The sequence below is a fragment of the Penicillium waksmanii genome, assembly GCF_028829765.1.
Source record: "Penicillium waksmanii strain IBT 27052 chromosome Unknown utg000009l:1.0-4314994.0:1.0-4318279.0, whole genome shotgun sequence".
Classification (NCBI taxonomy): Eukaryota; Fungi; Ascomycota; class Eurotiomycetes; order Eurotiales; family Aspergillaceae; genus Penicillium; species Penicillium waksmanii.
In genome coordinates this window covers 2,847,998-2,866,804 of record NW_026643255.1, presented here as the reverse complement: position 1 = coordinate 2,866,804, position 18,807 = coordinate 2,847,998, and the positions used below count along the sequence as shown (strand labels likewise).

Genomic DNA, 18,807 nt, shown 5'->3' with positions numbered 1-18,807 from the left:
CATGGTCTCATAATCTTCTCTTATCCATCTCAAACTAGGGGCTGCTGGCCAAACTTGGAATGTTTACTTCATCCTTTGGCGCGCTTAGTCATGTAACATGCCACTTTGTTTTTCGCAAGTCTATCGAGCCGACGGACCAGCGAACCGATCATCTCAATTATCTCCGCATTCCATCTGATTCATCGTAACCGGGGAGACTTGAGAGGTCCAGGATGGCAGGAAAACGCAAAAAAGCCACCCATTCATTGTAAACAATAAGATGCCAGCTGAGCGCCAGCTATTGGCCCGGGGGATTCAGCATCGCATGGGCGTGCGTTTTGAACCCCTTCCAGCTCCTTTTCTTTGTTTTGTGACGGGAAAAAGGAGTGGAAATCGGTGCAGTATAATGAAACTGGGGGGGCCCGCACACAATCACTTTTAGCGTCTTCTTGCGTCTATCTTTTGGTAAGCACTATGTCTCTATAGGACTCTATTCAGCAAGAAGGCTATCTCTTGCTTGTTTGTCTGGCTATAAAAAAGATTATTAGAGAGTGGTATACACTCGTCCAAACCACTAGTGCCAATCTTTGAGACTACCTAGGTAGGCATTATAATCAAACGTGCTTCAAACAGCCTCTGAGGAGCTGCAAGGTAGTAGTTTTAAAATTTGAGCAGTGCTTTCTAAGCTTAATATGGAGCTTCGTACGCCTACAATTCCTGGAAGTCAATAGTCAAGCAAGTATACTAGTATTTTGCCTAGGTAATAGTACCAGTACCAATGGAGCAAGCTTGTCACATGTATACAGTGCCGACCGGTATTGCCTTCCATATCCGGTAACACAGAGATGCTCTTTCAAACCCTACTCACATGATACGCTAAGTCTTATATAAATGATTCCGTAATCAGTGTTTTGTTCTATGTTTGTATGGTAACATAGATGAAAGTATACTCATGTACCGTTACATGTCCAAATATAGCCGCTTCCCAGGAGCCCAAAAGTAGCCTCCCCGCCATGGCATCGTCCGCTCACACTTCTCCTAATCTAGCACTTACAAAAATCTAACCACTTCAAAGATGGCAAAATACATCGAGCTCTGGCAACCTAAGATGATTGTTCACATAATACGCAGCAAGGACTGACTCACTTCATCGCAAATGGCAAAGGTGGTATTCTGTGTTGGCAAAAAGACGCAGATCTGTGAGGTTCCAATTTGCAATGCTTACATCCATTCCCAATCGGGAATAGTGATTGATCATCAGAACCTGGAAGATCTACGTGCAAACAAGGCAAACACTGTGCCGTGCCTACTGTCCGGATGCTGTATTCTACCCGCGGATTTGTCCAGTCATCGTACGCGGACCATCCAATCTCCGCCCGGCTTCCGTGGCGAAATCTCCGGAAATTCTGCAACTTCTCAAACCGCAAGGCTGACGATCATTGTACGAGCCACTGTTGAAATCCTCCTCTTGGCTAGGTTGGTATTGTTCACACAATGCGTGCAGCATGCTGGACATGCCGCAAACGCACCATTCAATGTGACCGAACCGGCAACCCTTGCTCTAAATGCGAGAAAGCTGGGCTAGAATGTTTCGAAACTAGACCGCTACGATGGGTCAAAGGCGTGGCAATCCGGGGCAAAATGCGCGGACATGCCCTCGAAGAAGATTACAAAGTCGCCAATCGAAAACCACATCCACCACTCAAACTACGATCAATCTCGCCCTGCGTCCAGTCTTTGGCGCTCACACGTCCTCTCTCGTTCGCATTGCAAGACCCTTCCACAAAGGACCTCGATTGGTCATCGAGGTTCTATCTTGATTATTGTAAGTTCCTGGTGATATAGGTTTTATCGTGGGTATGCTAATGCCAGCAATAAGATAACATACGCATCGCCAAGTTGTTCATTCTATATGACAGCCCGAGCAATCCGTTTCGGAGCTTACTCGCGTATGCAGTAGATAATATAACGTTGAAGATGAGTATAATGGCTGTTTCTGCGCGACATTTCGCCAACTCGGCGTGGTCATTCAATCAGACCGATGATACTTCGTCACCTCGATTTGTCAATGCCAATGTGGATGCACTCCACTTCAAAACGCGAGCTATCAAGGCATTATCATCATCCTTGTCCCACCCGGAGTCTTCGCAGAAAGACGCGACTATGGCAACTATTCTACTTTTGATTTTTCTCGATATTCTCGAGTCTGGCATCGACGGATGGAAGTATCATCTTCATGGGGCAGAAGGCTTTGTCAAGATATCTCAATCGATGCTAGAGCCTGATGCCAGTCAACATATTACCAGCGATTCTGGACGGATATTAGAGGAAACGAGGCGATTCGTCGCCCGACAATTTTCACTGTATGCTTCTTCCTTCATATTCTCCGATGTATACAATGTGCTAATCACAGCAGTGTATCAACTATCGGCGGTGCGCTCTCGAGTTCAAAGTCCACGCTTCAATCATGTATCAATGTTCATGAAGGCAAGTATCAAGAGTCAATTTTTCGAAGTTTTCTTGGGTGCCCTGCCTTTCTCCTGCAGGCCATCCGTTATTTCTCTGATCAAAGGCATGCAATCAAGACTTTGCAGATGCACGACGACGCCTTGATTCAGGAGCGTATACGAGAAACCCAGAGTATGCTTCATTTGACGGAAAATTTTGATAGTCTGGAGTGGGCGTCCAACTCCGTGCAATCAAAAGATCTCCGAGCAGTGGACACTGAGAAGCTGTCCCTGCTATTGGAATCATACAGAATTGCCACATTGATCTATGGAAACCGAGTCCTTCGTGCTTTGATGACATCAACCGGGACAGTGAGATCTGATTATCATGGATTAGTGCGGCAATTACTTGACTTGATTGACGCTCTCGAATACGAAGACACTCTGTTCAAGTGCTTACTGTGGCCGACCTTCATTGCCGGCCTTGAATGCCAGAACGAGAGTGAGCAACAGCAGGTTATGCGATATCTAAAGACGCTTTGGGACTTGACCTGCTGTTTAAATATAATCAATGCTTCAACGATTGTACAAGGCCATTGGAGGCAAAAGCATTTTTATGGCAATTCAGTGCCCGATGTAATAGGACAAGACTGGTTGCTTGTCTAATTTACGTCATTGCTTCCCTGATGATCCGATTGCCTTACACTACTGAGCTTTGGCATGTCTGAACGCGCGAGTTTTCCAGTTTCCTGGGGTAAAAAAAAGCTCCCAGAATGAAGCCGCTGTTGGCGCTTCCGGCATCGGGTGCAACGCAGTGGTCAGAATGATGAAATGAATAAACGGAAGGATGACTTAACCAGTATTGAATTGATCGATTGATTTATGTAGGAAAAATCGAGGTCTTTCACGATGTTAAATGCTTCCTTGGATGAGTAAGTAAACAGCGAAATGCTTAGCCGCTTGCGTCAGGCACCAAAACGCTTACAGCAGCTAGGTACTAAAACATTTTGTTCTGCGAATTAATATTATATGGGGTAAGAAGCAAGCAAATTCTTTTGTTCAATTACCAAAGGCAATGCAGATAAAAAAATCGCCTTCTATTTACATGCTGTTCGCGTGGTTGTGCCTAACCTCCTGTGCAATCAAGGTATCTCTTTCAAACAGAATACACTCCAACACTCTTCTCACGGATAGAGGATTCATGAATAGAGGATGCACGTCGAAACAGCCCACGCGTTTGACACAGAGGAATCTCAAATGGAAATGTGTCTTGGCATAAACCATGTCCCAGAAGGTAAAATCCAGACGACGCCGATACGGCACCAAAGGCACCAGCCGTCGTCATGAGAGACTCACCTAAGGCCATTCTGCCATCTGCCAATATGAAGTTCGCTGAACAATTTAAGATATAGCATAACTCCAAGGCAGCATAAACGATGATGTTCGGAACATTCCTTAAAAATTGTCAGCATGAACCTTAGTTGCCTTGAATTTATGTACTTACGTTGGCAAAGAGGCAAGCAAGAAGAAAAAATTCAGAAAACACCAAACTTTAAGCATGATGTTAATCGAGTGATTGGACAGTGTGGTAGACATTGGGAACTAACTTAGCTGATAGAATGCGAATGCACTATAATATTCGGATGTTTTACCGCCGTAGGACTCCACAATACCCAGTGAGGGCATCAGCATTACGCCGTAGCCACCATAATAAAATCCTATAAGGCGTAAGAGACTGTCACTATTAATGCGCAATGGATATGTGTAACTTACCGAATGCGGCGAGGACAGTGTACGAGAAAGTGTTCCCCTTCACCATCTCCCATTGTGCAGATATGAGGAGGCCTAGTCCTGCTAAGAAGCAAAGGTTTCCTATGAACACAGACTGGTTGGAGACACCACGGAAGCCCATCAGTGAAAGTGAAAGGGTCATCAAGGTAGTTGCAAAGCAACCAAATCCTAAAGGACTCTTTAAAAACACAGTCAGTGCATCTGATGCATATATATTGGAGGTGCATATATCACAGAGTTGAGGGTGGTTACATACTGGATTGGCGAGATGACTGTTAGCCATGTTGAAGTGGACTTCTGTCGAGGGGATGCCCAGAAAGGTATTGTCGTGCTGAAGCTCTCAGGTATAATCGATCCGTATAATAATTGCGAGACCTTAGCGACAGGCTTTTAAACTGTGGTCTTGTAGTTATATGGTTGATCATCTGCATGAGTAATGCATGACGCCGCTAAAACTCATCTTCCGAAGCGCCACAAGCTTTAATTTCCTATCACGGCTACTGAAGCTTATCAATCGAACGATTACCGGGATTTTGGGAGTAGTTCCATGGCAAAGGATTTTCATGTAGGGTGTGGGAAAACTACGAAATTGTCATAGCGGCCGATTCTCGGGAGAAATGGAGTTAGGAGCCCGAGCACCACGACAGTGGTGTGTATCATTGGACCATCCTACAAGCCGCCGTCATTGACCCACCAACGACAACCTCCTAAACGGGCAAGTCTGGTTCCACCCCGCGACCTCATAGACTCTTTCAAGGCTGCAAAGTCCGAGATATATTCTGGACTTGCTTGTAAATCATCACGGATCAGGCAGAGAATTTTCCCTTGCATTGGATCTATTATGGTGACGAGATGAATATTTAAAGGCTTTGTTCTGCGTCGTTAAATCGCTCTCTCCATATTTTTTCCAACAGCATCTTCACTACTACAGTTAGTTGCCTTCCACTTCTCCTCGAAAATCTTCTACTTAAATTTTTGCGGGCTTTTACCATTTCTCTTTCTCTACTTCAAAATGTGCAACCAAGAAATTGCTGCCAACGGCTGGACCGCTATGCCCGCCAACGCGGGCGCCATCTTTGGTGACCAACCCTTCATCAATAAGCCGGGTCCTCTCCCTCTGAGCGAGATCAAGTTCCCCTTTGATGATCCTTCAGTTGCGAAGACCCTCAAGTACGCGAAGGAGACCCTCCATGCTGAGACCTTCAGCCACTCCATGCGAGTTTACTTCTACGGTAGGTTCACAGATCAACATACATGGCCCCCACAGCATCAAAATTTTTATCTAACCTCCATTTAGGAATGGCCATCACCAAGCAGCAGTTCCCTGAGAAATTCGCGGCCCTGAACCCGGTTACTTGGGCCTTGACCTGTCTACTCCATGATCTCGGCACTGCTGAGGAGAACCTGACCGCCACCCGTATGTCCTTTGACATCTACGGCGGCATTAAGGCCATGCACGTACTCAAGGACTTCGGTGCCACCGCCGATCAGACCGAGGCCGCTGCCGAAGCCATCATCCGCCACGAGGACATGGGCGTCGACGGAACCATCACCTACATCGGACAGCTCATTCAGCTGGCCACTACCTACGACAACACTGGCTTCCACCCTCACGTTCGCAACTTCGGCGAGATGATTCACGACTCCACCCGCACTGAGATCAACGAGACCTACCCTCGCATAAAGTGGTGTACTTTCTTCTCCAACACTATCCGCAAGGAGGAGAGCATCAAGCCCTGGTGCCACTCGACTCACCTGGTCAACTTCGACAAAGAGATTGAAGCCAACACTCTCATGAAGCAGTGGGAGTAAGCACCAATCCGTGTCCACGTTGCGGTTTGATCGGTGCCTCCTTGACGCTGTCGCAGAGTGATCATAATCTTCACTCCTAGCATTTAAATGCAATAACTATGGTGAGCTTCTTGCCAGTACGAAGCAAATTAGTCCTGCTTCTCCACTAGTTTCCAGTCGATGTTAGTGGAATTATAGAACTTTTCGATATTCTTTCAGGACTGGTCGTTCGATTTCATCATAAACGCCGTGTTCTCAGATCGGACTCTCTAGTGACGTTTCTTTTTTATCTGCAGCATATCTTTAACTGCTATTTTCAGAATCCCCTCCCAATACTCGCTATGAGTTACAATTAAATCTTCTTCAGTCACTTTAGCTACCGTCTTACGGTTGAGTATAAGCATCTATTCGATAGTGTAGCTGACGTATCTCGGAGGCTCTTTATAGTATTCGCCACCTTCTTCCTATTTGGCATATATAGTAGTAAATTAAGTTAAACCGACTGTGGCTGACCCGTGACATAATACGGGGTAGGGTTAGGAAAGTACGAGGTCTCGGGTGTTCTACAGAAGTAAACTAGGAGTGGGGGGCATCGTGCCGATCTGGTTCCGACGGGTCGATTATCCGAGATTGATCTGCATCGTCACCAAAAGAGCTATAGGTCATAGTATATATATGCAGAGGAGGGGCAACCTGAAGCTATACTCCGTAAGGGGTTAGCTAGTTACCTAATGCTTAATTACCATTAGAAGCCGGCGCATAGCGATAAGCAATGTTGATCACGAAACAAATCTAACTGTCAAGCCTTGCCTACCAACTTGACCAGAGATGGACACTAAAGGCAGCGTCAAACCCTCTGCAGCGAAGCGACTGAGGGATAGAGGAGGGAAGTTGACAGATTGCTAGTTAACGGTCGCAGGTTTGCTTAGTTTTTGCATGGAGCCTTCTAGTCGTCCATGCCTCCAAAACCTTGTATCGATACAGCTGGGGTACTACAAGATCAGGCATTATTACAATATATATTCATAACTCGTAATTTACGCTATTCCACATCCGGTTTCCATGATCACGTCACTAGGGTTTGAAGGGGCATCTCTCTGTTTCCAGATATGGAAGGCAGTAACGGTCGGCACTGTACCTATATTTCTTCAAGTTTGATATGCTCAACGTAGATGTGATGTGGACCTACAGAGTGCAGAAATGTAATAACAAACACCAAGAGCCATCTACCATTTGGCTGCTTCGTATTAGACAGGACCTGAGCCAGGTATAGAACCTCCGACACCCAATTCGGCGATTTGCTCGGTGATGAGGGTAAATGCACCCATACTTTCACAATCCGCCGGGTTAGTACAAGGGGACGTGCCCTTCCAGACTTCGAGTGCTGTAAGTAATCCCCGTTCGACTGGGGGCCCGGCTTTTCTCTTTTATCCCTTTTTGCTTTCACTGCCTCATTTCTCCGATTTTAGTGGCCACGCCTTGTCTACAGACATTTAACTACTTTTTGAATCGGTTGGCAAGCCTCCGCGGTGTGCCTTCCTTGAGACTGCCACTGGGATTGGAATAGCGCGGTCGATCCGATGCATCAGGATTTAAGCTCGCCTATCGTTTACAAGGACTACCTCCGATTCGTGGATTGCAAACTAGACCGGGAAGTGGCTTTTCTTGGATTCATAGCTGGTGGGTATATTCGATGATGGATCTCACCCTTCACACTTAATAAAGCGGCCAGACTCTGTCAACTGGATGCTCTAGATGTGGCCAGATAATTCGCCTCGAGTGGTGAGCATTGTATTCATGATTAGCGCTGATGTTAGAAGCTCTTGTGGGGTCCGGAGATGTCGCCCTGTAAGACCAATTTTAGTAGACAAGCCCTCCGATCTCCTAGAGGCCTCTCTTGTTGAACCAAGCGTACAGGCCAGTATGTAGCTATCGTATGATACTACTAGTACTACCAGTACGAATAGTATGTAGTGGTGGTGATGCACCTGCAAACCTGGAAGGCACGGAGTTATCGATCGCGACTGCCAGGAAAGAGAAAGGCGCAGTCCTTTTTGGCTGAAATGAGACCGCACAGTCTCACGTAGATTGACTCTCATGCTTTCTCTCCTCTCTCCCAAAATGCAAATGCATGCGAAATCCCGAGCAGCAATTCCTCAGGAAGTGACGACCGCAGGTGGCCGCGAGGACAAGTGCAGGTGGAGGTCGCCGACGGAAGTGGAGGCCTTCAAATCCCTGGGTTCCCACAGGTCCAAAAAAAAGACGAGTAAGGGAGCAGAAGAGTGGACTCGGGATTCGCACTTTCGCATTTTCGGATACGGATTTCGGATAATCGCAAGCTATTCCCCGCCAGGGGGGGTAACGCGAAAGCGACACGTCGGTTGGCCTCCGAGAGTCTGGGGTAGAGAAGGTGAGCACGGAGTAACTGGATGGACCTGCTCACCCCGGGATCTGCCCAGGTGGTCAGCAAATCCCAGGTGGCACAGGCGCCAGTTTGAACCGTTTGCAGGGGGGGGCCGATAAGCATAAGCTCTCCAATGGCCCAAGATTGTCTCTCGAGGTGTGGGGGGCACGGCCGTCGTGCGGGCATCGGAGCCCGCCGATGCCTTCACTCGCCCGCGCATCAGACCATGTGCTTGCCAAATAAATACTTTACCTTGCCGCTACCGCTGTCCTGACTCCAGATCAGCTTGTTGAGTCTCCGCTTCGATTCAATCCTTCTTACCTCAGATCCAGTTCCGACACCCTTCGATTTCTCGTCGATCTTATCTCCATCTCCATCTCCAACTCCAACTCCTCCCCCAAATTTCACAATGAGTGCTCTCGCCGCCGCCCGCTATGGCAAGGACAATGTCCGCGTGTACAAGGTGCACCGCGATGAGAAGACCGGTGTTCAGACTGTTGTCGAGATGACCGTCTGCGTTCTGCTCGAGGGTGACATCGAGACCTCGTAAGTACTTCCATTCATTCATTCATTCCCATAGTTGGAGGCTTGGGGCGAAGATCCCTTATCTACGTGCGGGGACGCGCTCCTCTCAAAAACGCAGCTCGACACGGAGCTAACACAAGCGGTTTATAGCTACACCAAGGCCGACAACAGTGTTGTCGTCGCTACAGACTCCATCAAGAACACCATCTACATCACTGCCAAGCAACAGCCCGTTACTCCCCCGGAGCTGTTCGGCTCCATCCTCGGCACGCACTTCGTCGAGAAGTACAGTCACATCCACGCCGCTCACGTCAACATTGTTACCCACCGCTGGGTGCGCATGGACGTTGATGGCAAGCCTCACCCTCACTCTTTCGTCAAGGAGGGTGGCGAGACCCGCAATGTCCAGGTTGATGTCCACGAGGGCAAGGGCATTGACATCCAGTCTTCTATCAAGAACCTGACCGTGCTCAAGAGCACCGGTTCCCAGTTTCACGGTTTCCTCCGTGACGAGTTCACCACCCTCAAGGAGACATGGGACCGTATTCTCAGCACTGACGTTGCCGCCGACTGGCAGTGGCGCCGCTTCAGCAACCTCTCTCAGGTCAAGGCCAACGCCCGCAGGTTCAACCCCGCCTACGAGGTTGCCCGCAACACCACTCTCAAGACCTTTGCCGAGGACAACAGCGCCAGTGTGCAGGCCACCATGTATAAGATGGGAGAGATCATCCTCGCCGCTGAGCCTCTGCTCGATACCGTCGAATACGCTCTGCCCAACAACCACTACTTCGAGATCGGTACGTCTTGCATAATTTTTCCCGTTGCTTACTGTTTGAACCCCAGACTAATTCATTTACAGATCTCAGCTGGCACAAGGGCACCAAGAACACTGGCAAGGACGCCGAGGTTTACGCCCCCCCAGTCCAACCCTAACGGTCTCATCAAGTGCACCGTCGCCCGTGCCAACCAGAAGGCCCGCCTGTAAATGCCACCGCATCGGCCAAAACCGAAGTCGGATTTCTTTGTTAGCATGGAGTTTCCCTGTACATAGTATGTCTCTATATACCAACCACTGGGAGTGGATCGACACGGCCCAATGTCATTTCGGAACACTTTTCTTTTTTATTTCCATTCGGTCTGCTATATAAGTACATTCCAAGAAGAGACCTTTGTAGTTCAAAAATCATAAAAAAAACGTAGAAGAGAAATGTCACTCCCAAGAACAAAAATTGGACTCCGGACCCATGCGCTTGCGGTTTTGGATCATAACAAAGAAATAGAATACAGACAGCCCCTAGGTGAGAGCGTAATAATTGAATAATGCGAAACAGAAGGAAAAGGGATTATGCGGATGTCTTGGCCTCCTTGAACGCTTCTTGCACCTTGGGGTTGCTCAGAACCGATTCGTTACCGAATTTGACGATGTTCTCCTTGTAGGGATGGGCAAGACCTTCGAAAGCTATATCGTATATGTCAGAAATGTCACCAATTGCGCCAAGCGAGTCTTGACCATCCACGTTATGATGTTCTCCTCCGGAAAACTTACTCTTGAGCCGAGCCAGCCGGGGCTCCTGAAGGCGGTTCTTGGGCAGCATGCCCTTCACAGCGCGGCGCAATACCTCTCCACCACCCCATTTGGTAAACATTTGATCCATTGTCATACTCTTCAAGCTACCGGGGCGAGTCGTGTGGGTATAGTACAGCTTCTGGAAGCGTTTCTTTCCGGTTGTTCGCAGATCATGGCAGCCCGCAACCACGACGTAGTCACCGCAGTCCGTCGAGGGATCGTAGATGGGCTTGTTCTTGCCCATCAGGACGAGGGCGATTGAGGAAGCCAGACGGCCGAGAGAGCGTGAGTCGGAGCCAGCATCGACATAATGCCATGCTCGAGAATAAGCAAGACGGGTCTAAGAAAGATATATGTTAGTCCCATGGGCTATTCTGCGGGAATTGCGGGGGGGAATAAGAGTATCCAGCAATTTCAGCCAGTACACACCTTGCCGACGGTTTGCGACATCTTGTCAGATGTAAAGGAGGGAGAGGGAATGGAGTGATAGCAGGCCAAACACGCGATCCTTTGCGGGCCAGCAGAGTTCAGAGTTCCCCGAACTTTCTGCCCCCGAGCTCCGACGCATCAGTCAGCATCGATCATGTGATTCAAGCCCTAGCGTCAAATGACACTAACCCAATCCGGATTAGTTCAGCTCTAAGCGAAACCCGCACTTTCAAGGGCAATTCAGGCGAATCGCCGTAGTGTGGGAATTCGCGGTCGACTTCTTTTCCATCTCCCACGACAACACACTCCCTCCCTATCGACAACCGACCAGGGCCATTTTACCCACCATGGCTTCCGTCCCGAGTGTGCAATGCTTCGGCAAGAAGAAGACGGGTGAGTTTCGCGAAATACGACCTGTTCATGGAGAAGATTGAAGTGCTGATGTTCGATTTTCAATAGCCACCGCTGTCGCCCACTGCAAGGTATGAAGACGATGCCTCCCACCCACCCATCCCCGATTTATACTCTCCCCCTGCGCCAAATGGAACAATGTGAAGGAAAGCAAAAGATGTGTCTGGGAATGGTGTCGACAACGAAATGTCAGGTTATTGAAGGAATCCGAAATTTGAGATGTTGTGGGATAGCAGTGATGGAAGGACACATTGGTCACATTTGGCGCATGGGGATTTTCACGGCATCATGAATGAACAGCTCGCTGAGACTTTTTCGATTTACAGCAAGGCAAGGGCCTCATCAAGGTTAACGGCCAGCCCATCTCTCTGGTCCAGCCCGAGATCCTCCGCTTCAAGGTACGTTTCACACAACCACAAACCTTCGCCGCCAGCCACGCCAAAGGGGAAACACGCAACAACCACAAGAGGAGGAATTACGATTATATTGGAATAATGGCTGGCGGCAATGTTCAATGCGACGAACCGATTTTCTGACAGACTTTTCTTCGATTTAGGTCTACGAGCCCCTCCTGATCGTCGGCCAGGACAAGTTCGCCGGTATCGACATCCGCGTTCGTGTCACCGGTGGTGGTCACACCTCCCAGGTCTACGCCATCCGTCAGGCCATCGCCAAGTCTATCGTCGCTTATTACCAGAAGTACGTCGATGAGCACTCCAAGAACCAGCTCAAGCAGGCTTTCGCCCAGTACGACCGCACCCTGCTGGTCGCCGACAACCGCCGCGCGGAGCCCAAGAAGTTCGGTGGTCGCGGTGCCCGCGCCCGTTACCAGAAGTCCTACCGTTAAATTCCCTCGCTACCAGTGTACATCTTACGCGGGCGAAAAGAGAGGAGAATTTATCAAAAAAACGGAGGGTGGAACGTTCATGTCTTTCATATCTCATCTTACGACTTGTCTGTCTCCATTTGTCTTGTTGGTGGATTGGGTTTCTAGGGAGGATTACGGTTGTGCCATGAGGAGCTTTGTTTGATTTGAAAGCTTGGCTGTCTCATGGAGTAGGATCGACATTCAGTTCGGAAAGCGGTCCTTGATCCCGGTACCGGTTGCTGACTGGGTGTGGAGAGGATGGAGATCCTATGTTCTTTTTTTTACTGGCGCTGTTTCTCACGGCTGGAAAACATACCTAGCATAGGCCAGGAAAATCTGCTCAAATAACACCGGGTTTTTGTCTTGTTCAATTTTTGGTTCCGTGTCTAAAACGTTATCTTTTGCTGCTCTGTCGACGACTGGTCGTCCCGGGGCAGACCAAAGTGTATCAAGTACTGGGTAACACCGGACGACATACGAAGCTTGGCTTTCAGTACACAGGTAAAGACGCCAGTATGTAGCAGGTCAACATACTAAGAGCCCTGGAGTGCTTCTCTTCTTGTTACCTGCTAGGTACTAGTAGCTAACGGGCAATCTTACAGCCTCCGGGTCGCATAGTGAACCCCTCTAATGATCGGCAACCCTAAATGTTAACATGTACAACCTTCAATACGATTCCATACCATACCTCGGATATTTGACCTAAGACCTCGACAATCCCCATTCAACCATGTTCTATTCAAACAACTACTCATCATTCTTATCTGGGCTACTGATATCCTGCTCCTGTTCTATTAACTTCGTAAAATTCAACGTTTCTGTCCGGCACCTAGGTGAGGCTATCTCTTGCCACTGCAAACTCGACTTTAGCATAGGACTGTATTAGACTCATCTTTTCAATTTCAATCTGCTCATTTCAGAAAGAACCCCGTTGTGTAGATCACCATGGTTACCTTGTGAGATGAGTCTGCCAAGTCAATTGCACATGTATGCGCACTATGAAGATTATGCTTCACTTTATTAAAATAAATAAATGATTGGCGTCAATATATGACTTCCAAAGTCAGGGCCTCCATTACTAGTAAACTGGTGGTTTAACTAGGGCTGGTGGATAAGGCACCAAGGCCGAAATTCATTACTAAACCACTCAACGCGCCGCGCTGCGCGTCGCGCTTCGTCGAAGGCGCGATCGAAGATCTCCCTTGTATTTCCTCACCCCCGCAACCATTGTTGCTTTCCAGACCCATTCTGTTTATGGGCATTCGTCCAAAACACCAATAGCCATGCCTTCTGCTCGTGAGAGATTGGCTGAGCTGAGGGCCCTCCGTGCCTCCGGCAAAAAACGCATCGATACCTATGAAGTCGAGGAACAAGGCGACATTTACGAAGAGGTCGACGACGACGGCTACAAGAAGATCATTCGCGACCGTCTTGACGAGGATGACTTCGTTGTAGACGACAATGGAGCCGGATACGCAGACGATGGGCGAGAAGTTTGGAACGAAGGCACCGCAGAATACGACAGTGACGATAGCGACGAATTACCCGCACAAAGCAAAGCCGCAAAGCGAAAGCGTGAGGAGGAGAAACAACGGAAGGAAAAGTTGAATAATGGAATCTCGAAATACTTCAACAGCGGAACTTCTGCGGCAAGCGCACCAAAGCCCAAGGTGAGTTCCATTTCTGCTCCGCTCCTTGTACCCTCCCTCGCAGGTGTCCCCTCTAACAAGACCGACTACGACTAGCCCGTTGCCACCGCCGAAGATGATGCCTTCATGGCCGACCTGCTCGGAGAAGTCGATACAAACGTCGTTCGCAAACACGTTCCTACGCGAAATCTCATCAAGTCCGATGCCCGACGCAAAGTTCGGGTGCTCTCCCCGCCCTTGTCCGAGAGGCGACGCATCGAAAAGGCTCGCCCGAAAGACGAAAATGATATGCCAAGTTCGCCGGTCAAGTTGGAACAGTCCAACCTCGACTCGGATGGCCCGCTTCCCATGGCCGACGATGATGATGTGGACATGAACGACCCCCTACCCTCATCTCCCATCAGCAAGGCCGTGGAGCGTAAGACGATTGTTCCCATCATCAAGCACGAGGTATCTGATGATGAAGATATTGATATGATGGATGTGGCACAAGCGACCGTCAGCGCAGGCGCAAAGACAGCCAACATCAATATGACCGGCAGTCGGCCTCCGCCGAAGCTCAAGAAAGAGATTCTCCCGACCCCTGCAAGCTCATCGCCAGCCAAGGCCGCTCCAGAAGTCATGGATCCTTCTTGGAATGATGTGAGAGACAAGCTTAATGTTCTTAGCAGCCCGGCACCGGAGATGCGTTCCTTCGGAAAGCTGCGTGCCCAGGATGTTGTGGAAGAAGATGGAAGTCTGCGAATGTTCTGGCTCGACTACACAGAGGTCAACGGCAGTCTCTGTTTGTTCGGAAAGGTGAAGAACAAGCAGAACGGATCTTATGTCAGTGCATTTGTGAAGGTCGACAACATCCTGCGCAAGCTGTACTTCCTGCCACGCGAGCACCGTCACAAACAAGGACGGGAAACCGAGGAGGAAGTTGGTATGGAAGACGTTTATCAGGAGGTCGATGAGATGATGACGCGTGTGCGTGTTGGTATGCACAAGATCAAACCTTGCACCCGAAAGTATGCATTTGAGATGCGAGGCGTTCCTAAGGAGAGCGAATATCTCAAGCTACTATACCCATACGACAAACCCGCCCTGCCAATGGATGTCAAGGGCGAGACTTTCTCGAACGTCTTTGGCACAAACACTTCCCTTTTCGAGCAGTTTGTCCTATGGAAAAATATCATGGGTCCTTGCTGGCTCAAAATCGACGAAGCCGACTTCTCCGCTGTCAACAACGCTTCCTGGTGCAAATTCGAGTGCCAGGCATCCAAGCCGGCTCTCATCAGCCCAGTTCCAGATTCCGAGAACCTCGATACGCCACCCCTGACTTTGATGAGTCTTTCCTTCCGTACCCAACTCAACGTGAAGGAAAACAAGCAGGAGATCCTCTTGGCCAGTGCTCGAGTCTACGAAAATGTTTCTCTGACGGATACTACACCTCCTGAAAAGCTTCCTTGCAAGACATTCACCGTTATGCGCCCAGCTGGAAACTCCTACCCAATGCACTTCGAGGCCGAAACGAAAAAGCAACGAGGCACTTTCATGCTCGAGAAGAGCGAGCAATTCTTGCTGAGTAAATTCTTAGCATTGTTCGAGAAGATGGACCCAGATGTCATTATGGGCCACCAATTGCAAGATGTCGACCTCAGCATTCTTCTCAATCGTATGAAAGAGAAGAAGACTCCAGGTTGGCACCGCATTGGTCGACTCCGCCGTGGCGACTGGCCAAAGAACTTCAACAGGGGAGGCAGCTTCTTTGCTGAGCGACAACTTATCGCAGGTAGACTGCTGTGTGATACTGGCAACGACATGGGCAAGGTAAGGACTGTCCAATTATATTCATAATCAGATCACTAACCCAACGAGTAGTCTCTTATGATGAAATGTCAATCGTGGAGCTTGTCGGAAATGTGCCAGCTCTATCTCGGCGAAGGTAATGTTCGCCAAGAGGTCGATGTTGAGGCAGCTTTGAAATCGTGGGCATCGACCAAAGAAGGTCTCATGAACTTTGTCAACCACGCCGATACAGATACTTACTTCGTTGCCGCCCTGGTTTTGCGCTTGCAAATGCTTCCTCTCACCAAGGTATTGACGAACATCGCTGGTAACTCATGGGCACGTACTTTGAGCGGTACTCGCGCTGAGCGTAACGAGTACATTCTGCTTCATGAATTCCATCGCAACAAGTACATTTGCCCCGACAAGTATTCTGCACGTCTGCAAAAAGCCGAAGAGAAAATGCAAGATGGCGACGATGAAGAGGCCGGTGACAAGAAGAAGAAGGACAAGTATAAGGGAGGTCTCGTCTTTGAACCCGAAAAGGGATTGTATGATCGATTCATCCTGGTTATGGATTTCAACAGTCTGTACCCAAGTATCATTCAGGAGTACAACATCTGCTTTACAACGGTGGACCGAACATCCTCGGTAAGTACCCACTCTCTGAGAGCCGTTGAGATCACGGAACATTTACTGACTGCAATACAGGCTGAAAATGAGAATGAGGAGAAGGTACCTGAAGTCCCCTCTTCAGACCAAGATCAAGGCATTCTTCCACGTCTCATTTCAACCTTGGTCGGTCGTCGACGCGAGGTGAAGAAGCTGATGAAGGACAAGCGTGCGACACCCGAGCAATTGGCTCTGTGGGATACGAAGCAACTTGCCTTCAAGCTTACTGCGAACTCAATGTACGGTTGTTTGGGATACACCCAAAGTCGTTTCTACGCTCGCCCTCTGGCGATGCTCACTACCTTCAAGGGTCGTGAGATTCTTCGCAGCACCAAAGACCTGGCTGAGAGTAAGCAGCTGCGTGTCATTTATGGTGACACAGATTCCGTCATGATTAACACCAACATGGACACTCTCAGCGACGCGCTGAAGGTCGGAGAAGAATTCAAGAAATCAGTCAACGAACGCTATCGACTGCTAGAAATTGACATTGATAATGTTTTCCGCCGCCTGTTGCTGCATGCGAAGAAGAAGTATGCCGCTGTCAACCTTACAGAGGTAGATGGCAAGTACATCGAAAAGCTTGAGGTCAAGGGTCTGGATATGAAGAGACGTGAATACTGTGCGCTGTCGAAGGAGGTCTCTTCCCGACTTCTCAATGAGATTTTGTCTGGTGAAGATCAGGAAGTTGTCCTCAACAAGGTTCACGAATATCTGCGCGAACTAGCTGAAAAGATGAAGGAGTTCGCGGTTCCTGTTCAGAAATACGTTATTTACACGGTAGGTGGAACACAGAAGACAGCTGGTGACATCTAAGTGCTAACCATTCCGATTTCACAGAAACTTTCTAAACGACCCCAAGAATATCCCAACAAGGAGAGTATGCCGCCAGCACAGGTTGCCCTCCGAGACATTGCTCGGGGTAAGAACATTCGACCAAACGACGTTATCTCCTACATTGTCACCAGCGGCGACGCCGAGACAGCGGCTTTACCCCCAGCCAAGCGATCTTACAGCCCTCAAGATGTTCTGAGGCCAAACTCGGAACTCAAGCCTGATATCGAATTCTACCTTCTGAAGCAAATATTCCCTCCCATTGAGCGTTTGTGTGCACCGATTCCCGGTACCGATGCTGTCCGCCTCGCCGAATGCCTTGGACTTGATACCCGCAAGTACCAGATCAATACCTCGAGTGCCAACAAGCAACAAGATGCCGAGATCTTCCCCTTGGAGTCCCAGATTCCCGACTCCGTCCGGTTTGCCGATGCAGCACGCTTCACTCTCAAGTGCCGACACTGCACACTAGACTCCACCTTCGAAGGACTGGTAGACTCCCCCCCAAATGTGTACCGCCAATGGAATCGTCTGTCCCAACGAAGGATGCCAGAAACCATTCTCTGTCCTCAGCATTGTCGCACAATTGGAGAGCCAGCTTCGTGAACAAACAGCAGCATACTATGAGGGATGGCTGGTTTGCGACGACTCCGCCTGTGGCAACCGCACGCGACAGATCAGTGTATACGGACACCGATGTCTCGGTCCGCGAGGTCGTGCCGAGGGCTGTCTGGGCCGTATGTCCTATGAGTACAACGAGAAGCAAATCTACAACCAGCTCCTGTACTTCTCCGGTCTCTGGGATGTGGAGAAGGCGAAGACTGCGGCCAGCAAGGAGACTGGGGAAAAGAAGGATAGCCTCGCTGCTCTCGCCGAGTTCAACCGGACAAGGTTTGGCACGATCAAGACGGTTGCTGATGGCTATTTGAAGAAGTGCGGTCGGCAGTGGGTTGAGATGGACAGCCTTTTCCGCTTCATGTTACAATAAATGCCCTGGTGGCGTATGACTTTTTGGGGGGGATTTTGTACATAGGTTTTTCTCTTTGGATGGCCCGGGGTTATGAGGCATCAATTTGCCTAATGCTATCTTCATTTGTTTTCAGGATTTATGAGCTGCTTCTTTTACTACTATGTGATTTTTTATCATTCGAGAAGTAACACCTCACACCTTCAGAAGAGAAAGATGTTGTTAGTATGTTGAAGGTTTACTTCTTGATTCCTGGATGCAACTAATTGGGTATGTCTCCGAGTCAATGTTAAAAACTTACTAGTAACTACCAGTTCGTACCCGCAGAGAGACTTGGATATTTATACGGAAGATGTCTTTCACGATGACAGATTGTACATAAACACAAACCAGCCAGGGCGATACGCTAATCTGGGCAAGGTTAGCGGAGGTCGGACCCCTGTAAAGAAAGGTAATGGCAGGCATCTGATCCCACTGATCGATCCTATCTCCAGGCCTTGCAGCATTCATGCAAACTTATATTTGCTTTTTCTTTCTTTTTTTCCCTTCTCTAAACCTTCCAAGTCAACAAATCAGCCATGTCCAAACTTCCTCTCAGATTTAACATCCGGGCTGTTTGTATGATGACTAAGCATATTTAACGCAAGGGAGGTGCCCTTCCGAGGTTCAGCGCGAGCTGCAATTGTCCTTACCGAAGGTCAAA

The 18,807-nt window shown here is 48.9% G+C and overlaps 7 protein-coding genes across 7 annotated transcripts; 5 read left to right on the top strand and 2 right to left on the bottom strand.

Annotated features, from left to right (window-relative positions):
- Positions 1-1,473: 1,473 nt before the first annotated feature.
- Positions 1,474-3,092, top strand: N7481_011415 (Zn(II)2Cys6 transcription factor; the record flags this gene model as incomplete). Its single annotated transcript, XM_057270634.1, has 3 exons — positions 1,474-1,804; positions 1,859-2,342; positions 2,396-3,092. The coding sequence occupies 3 exons, from the start codon at positions 1,474-1,476 to the stop codon at positions 3,090-3,092; spliced, it is 1,512 nt and encodes a 503-aa protein (XP_057117808.1).
- A 490-nt stretch (positions 3,093-3,582) lies between these two features.
- N7481_011414 (uncharacterized protein) lies at positions 3,583-4,500 on the bottom strand (the record flags this gene model as incomplete). Its single annotated transcript, XM_057270633.1, has 5 exons — positions 3,583-3,880; positions 3,931-3,976; positions 4,034-4,144; positions 4,200-4,395; positions 4,474-4,500. 5 exons carry the CDS (start codon positions 4,498-4,500, stop codon positions 3,583-3,585), a joined length of 678 nt encoding a protein of 225 aa, XP_057117807.1.
- Positions 4,501-5,229: 729 nt separating this feature from the next.
- N7481_011413 (cyanamide hydratase) lies at positions 5,230-6,029 on the top strand (the record flags this gene model as incomplete). Its single annotated transcript, XM_057270632.1, has 2 exons — positions 5,230-5,449; positions 5,515-6,029. The coding sequence occupies 2 exons, from the start codon at positions 5,230-5,232 to the stop codon at positions 6,027-6,029; spliced, it is 735 nt and encodes a 244-aa protein (XP_057117806.1).
- A 2,792-nt stretch (positions 6,030-8,821) lies between these two features.
- On the top strand, positions 8,822-9,922 carry N7481_011412 (urate oxidase; the record flags this gene model as incomplete). Its single annotated transcript, XM_057270631.1, has 4 exons — positions 8,822-8,958; positions 9,088-9,734; positions 9,797-9,843; positions 9,884-9,922. The coding sequence occupies 4 exons, from the start codon at positions 8,822-8,824 to the stop codon at positions 9,920-9,922; spliced, it is 870 nt and encodes a 289-aa protein (XP_057117805.1).
- Positions 9,923-10,280: 358 nt separating this feature from the next.
- N7481_011411 (mitochondrial 54S ribosomal protein uL13m) lies at positions 10,281-10,954 on the bottom strand (the record flags this gene model as incomplete). Its single annotated transcript, XM_057270630.1, has 3 exons — positions 10,281-10,396; positions 10,484-10,844; positions 10,934-10,954. The coding sequence occupies 3 exons, from the start codon at positions 10,952-10,954 to the stop codon at positions 10,281-10,283; spliced, it is 498 nt and encodes a 165-aa protein (XP_057117804.1).
- A 244-nt stretch (positions 10,955-11,198) lies between these two features.
- On the top strand, positions 11,199-12,191 carry N7481_011410 (40S ribosomal protein uS9; the record flags this gene model as incomplete). The annotated part of the gene is made up of 4 exons (XM_057270629.1): positions 11,199-11,326; positions 11,393-11,415; positions 11,671-11,742; positions 11,901-12,191. The coding sequence occupies exons 1-4, from the start codon at positions 11,281-11,283 to the stop codon at positions 12,189-12,191; spliced, it is 432 nt and encodes a 143-aa protein (XP_057117803.1). The 5' UTR covers positions 11,199-11,280.
- A 1,304-nt stretch (positions 12,192-13,495) lies between these two features.
- On the top strand, positions 13,496-18,125 carry N7481_011409 (DNA-directed DNA polymerase alpha catalytic subunit POL1; the record flags this gene model as incomplete). The annotated part of the gene is made up of 6 exons (XM_057270628.1): positions 13,496-13,882; positions 13,958-15,673; positions 15,725-16,282; positions 16,343-17,083; positions 17,144-17,649; positions 17,711-18,125. 6 exons carry the CDS (start codon positions 13,496-13,498, stop codon positions 18,123-18,125), a joined length of 4,323 nt encoding a protein of 1,440 aa, XP_057117802.1.
- Between the last annotated feature and the right edge of the window lie 682 nt (positions 18,126-18,807).